At 61.7% G+C, this 3,453-nt stretch overlaps 1 protein-coding gene across 1 annotated transcript; it reads left to right on the top strand.

Moving 5' to 3' along the window:
- Positions 1–682: 682 nt before the first annotated feature.
- Positions 683–2,946, top strand: ATP5D (ATP synthase, H+ transporting, mitochondrial F1 complex, delta subunit). The gene is made up of 4 exons (XM_010844581.1): positions 683–959; positions 1,584–1,737; positions 2,223–2,311; positions 2,402–2,946. The coding sequence occupies exons 1-4, from the start codon at positions 819–821 to the stop codon at positions 2,522–2,524; spliced, it is 507 nt and encodes a 168-aa protein (XP_010842883.1). The 5' UTR covers positions 683–818; the 3' UTR covers positions 2,525–2,946.
- Positions 2,947–3,453: the final 507 nt, after the last annotated feature.

The raw sequence follows: 3,453 nt of genomic DNA, 5'->3' as shown, positions 1-3,453 counted from the left end.
TACAGCCAAGAGGTTCCCGCTGGACGTTTGCCGGGAGCTGGACACTCTACCCGGGATGCCGCCCTGGTTCGCCGCCTGCACCTCCCACAGTCACAGCCTCTTCTATCCGGCCGTCGCCCCTTTGTTATTTTTATGTATTTGTTACCTCCTAACGTACTGCACAACTTATAAACTATGTTGCGCGCGTGCTAAGTCTCTTCAGTCGAGTCCGACTCTTTGCGACCCTGTGGACTGTAGTCCACTAGGTTATTCTGTCCACGGGATTCTCTCGGCAAGAATACTGGGACTGGTTGTCATGCCCTCCTCCAGGGGATCTTCCCCACCCGCGTTTCCTGCATTGGCAGGCAGGTTCTTTACCACTGTTGCCACCTCGGACGCTCATATATTACGTTAATGTCTGTTAAACGCCCCCACCACCCCAAACCAGAGCAGGAATCTCGCTATTTCCTTGATGTCTCCCCAGCGCCTGACATCCAACGAGCGTCCCCCAAATCTTGAATTAAGTGTTTCCGTAACTTCTCCGCGCAGGCTTCTGGTCCTCAGGGTGCAGAGCCATGTAACCGATCTCCCTCACTGTACCACCGGGCTAGGAGCTCTCGCCGGAAGGAAACTACAATCCCTAGCATACCACGCGCCCAAGTGGTGCCTCGTCTTCAGCAGCGCGCGCAGCGCGCCGGGAGTCGTAGTTCGCGCGTGCGCTCTCGCCAGGCTCCTTCTCCCAGAAGTCCTCTCGCGTCGTCCTCCTCGCCCTCCAGGCCGCTCCCGCTTAACAGGAGTGAGCTCGCCTCTGCGTCGCCTTCCGCTGTCCGCCAGCCATCATGCTCCCCTCCGCGTTGCTCCGCCGTCCGGGTTTGGGCCGCCTCGTTCGCCAGGTCCGCCTCTACGCCGAGGCTGCCGCTGCTCAGGCCCCTGCCGCGGGTCCGGGACAGATGTCCTTCACCTTCGCCTCACCCACGCAGGTTCGGACGTCCGCGGTGCTCGGGGCCCCATTCTGGACCCCTCCCCCATGTGGCCCAGGATCCGAGCCCCCAGTCCTCAGGTCGGCGACTCCCACTCCAGACCCGCGCCCCTCCTCCGTGTGATCCGGGATGCGAACTCCCAACCCTCAAGTCGGAGACCCCCGTTCCAGACCCTCTCCCCTCCTTCATGTGGTCCGGGATCCGAGCCCCCAACCTTCGGGTCGGAGACCACCCGCATTCTGGACCTATGGTCTGGGATCCGAGCCCCCAGTTCTCGGGTCGCCTCCCCTCAGCCCCTATTTCGGCATGCATTCGTCTTCGCGAGGTTCAGAACCTGAGCCCCTTGGCCCTTCTGCCGAATTCAGTGTCTCCTCCCCTGGCGGCTCGCTGGTGGTGCTTTAACCGTATCTGCTTCCGCGAAAGCTAGGGTGTCTGGATTTCGTCCTCAAGTAGAGGAAGGTGCTGTACCCCTCCAAAACATTGGCCGCAGCGGAGCCGCCTGTGCCCCCCTCCCCCGCCCCGCACCTGTCACTCCTGTTCTAGTTGTTTAACTACAGAGGACACCGACTGCTGGGCCTCGAGGGACTGGCCTTAGGTGACCCTTTCATCACGTGTGTTCTCTAGGTGTTCTTCAACGGCGCCAACGTCCGCCAGGTGGACGTGCCCACGCAGACCGGCGCCTTTGGCATCCTTGCAGCCCATGTGCCCACTTTGCAGGTCCTGCGGCCAGGCCTAGTTGTGGTCCACGCTGAGGATGGCACCACCTCCAAATACTTCGGTGAGTCGAGTGGGCACACAGATAGTAGGGGACGCACGTCTCAGCAGAGTGTTTTCAGTCCTGTTTTCAGGTGGCACCTTGAGAAAGGGCGCCAGGGACATAGACCATCCCCATATGGGCAGTAGTCTAATTGTGGTTTGGGATGTAACTGCTCAGCAGTTGGGACTGACAGACTGGGGAAAGAGACCTAAGAGTGCTGCCTGGCAGGTGCCTTTTGGAGAAGGGGTCCTTGGTTCTGTAAAGGTCTTTCACAGCATGGCTCCTGTCCAGCACTGGAATTCAGCTGGGGATCACCCCAACCTTAGCTCAGCTGCCGGGCAAAGAGAGGGGTCTCTGTCTCCGTGTCCAACCCCCAGCGGATACACTTGTTGGCTGCCTGTCCACTTGTGTGCTGGGGCCTTTCAACCCTGGAGCCAGGTTGTAGGGTCAGCCTCCCAGCCTCACAGGGGCTGTGGGGCTGACTCTCAAGCTCCCTCTTCCTGCAGTGAGTAGCGGCTCTGTCACAGTGAATGCTGACTCCTCCGTGCAGTTACTGGCTGAGGAAGCTGTCACCTTGGACATGCTGGATCTGGGGGTGAGTGTCCTGGGGGAAGCAGGGGTTTGGTGGGAACAGGTGCCGGGCTGGGGTCCCTGCTCAGCCCTCACCCACCCCCACCCCCTGCAGGCAGCCAAAGCGAACCTGGAGAAGGCACAGTCGGAGCTGTTGGGGGCAGCAGACGAGGCCACTCGGGCTGAGATCCAAATCCGCATCGAGGCCAACGAGGCCTTGGTGAAGGCTCTGGAGTAGGCGGTGCCTGCCTCACACTGGTCCAGCTGGGAGACCTGGCCGGAGCTGGGCAAGGGTGGCCTGGCATGAAGACCAAGCTCCCCATGGGTGCAGGCTGACAGGGAGCGGGCCTGCGGGAAGCTGTCCTGTTAATAAGCCACTAGGGGGCAGCACAGTGCCAGTTTCTGCCCAGAGCGCCCCTTGGGGCCCTGCCCCTTTACGCTAAATAAACCCAGGTAAACAAGCCAGCTCTGGCAGGTTGGGTGGCTGGGGGCAAGCTGGGACACTTGCCCTGCCCGCGAGGAATGCTGTCCCCCTGGGGGGGTCTCCTGCCATCTGCACCACTGCTCTGCCCCTGCAGTGTCTGCTGCAGAGACCGCTGCTCCTAGCCACCGCCAGCAGCCTGCCCCCTGCCCAGCCCATATTAAAGACCTAGGATCCAACTTGTTTATGCTGATTTTATCCTGCTTGGTGGTGGGCTCCGGATTCAGTCCAGCGTCTCGCTGGCTTCCTGTGTCTGCCCACTGAGGCGGGGTGCTGAATGCTAGCTTCAGCTTTCCTGGGGCCGCAGGCTGTGTCCTGAAACATCCTGAGTGTCTGCAGTAAGCTGGGGGGGGTGGGGACACTGCTAGTAAAACCAGGCTGGGTTCTGGTCTTCACCCCGAGAGGGTGGGGACAGGCAAAGGTCACCAAGCTGGGGCTGGGGATGGTGGGCAGGGGTGTGGTTTGCCACTTGTGGGCTGGGCCTGGGCTGCCCAGCGGACAGCAGGGCTCCACCAGGTTCCAGACTGACGTGTGCCCCGTGGGCGCCCCGCCCTAGCTGCCCTGGGAAGGGGCTGGCTCTGCCTGCTCCCATGGAGGCCCCGCCCTGTGTTCGCCTGGCCTGTGGGTGGCCCCAGCTGGCCAGGCGCCCAGTCCCTGGTGGTGTTGGCACCTCCGTGGCACCCCGG

This window comes from Bison bison, unplaced genomic scaffold, assembly GCF_000754665.1.
Source record: "Bison bison bison isolate TAMUID 2011002044 unplaced genomic scaffold, Bison_UMD1.0 scf7180017864203, whole genome shotgun sequence".
In the NCBI taxonomy this organism is placed as follows: domain Eukaryota; kingdom Metazoa; phylum Chordata; class Mammalia; order Artiodactyla; family Bovidae; genus Bison; species Bison bison.
The sequence above is the reverse complement of the archived record's forward strand: the minus strand, read 5'-3'. Positions and strand labels throughout refer to the sequence as shown.

What these genes read in the sequence shown, in the direction of transcription:
- ATP5D (XM_010844581.1), top strand. Translation starts at nt 819, where the DNA reads ATGCTCCCCTCCGCGTTGCTCCGCCGTCCGGGTTTGGGCCGCCTCGTT. An exon ending in CACCACCTCCAAATACTTCG is followed by an intron (nt 1,738 to 2,222) that starts GTGAGTCGAGTG and finishes CTCTTCCTGCAG; the next exon opens with TGAGTAGCGGCTCTGTCACA. An exon ending in TGGACATGCTGGATCTGGGG is followed by an intron (nt 2,312 to 2,401) that starts GTGAGTGTCCTG and finishes CACCCCCTGCAG; the next exon opens with GCAGCCAAAGCGAACCTGGA.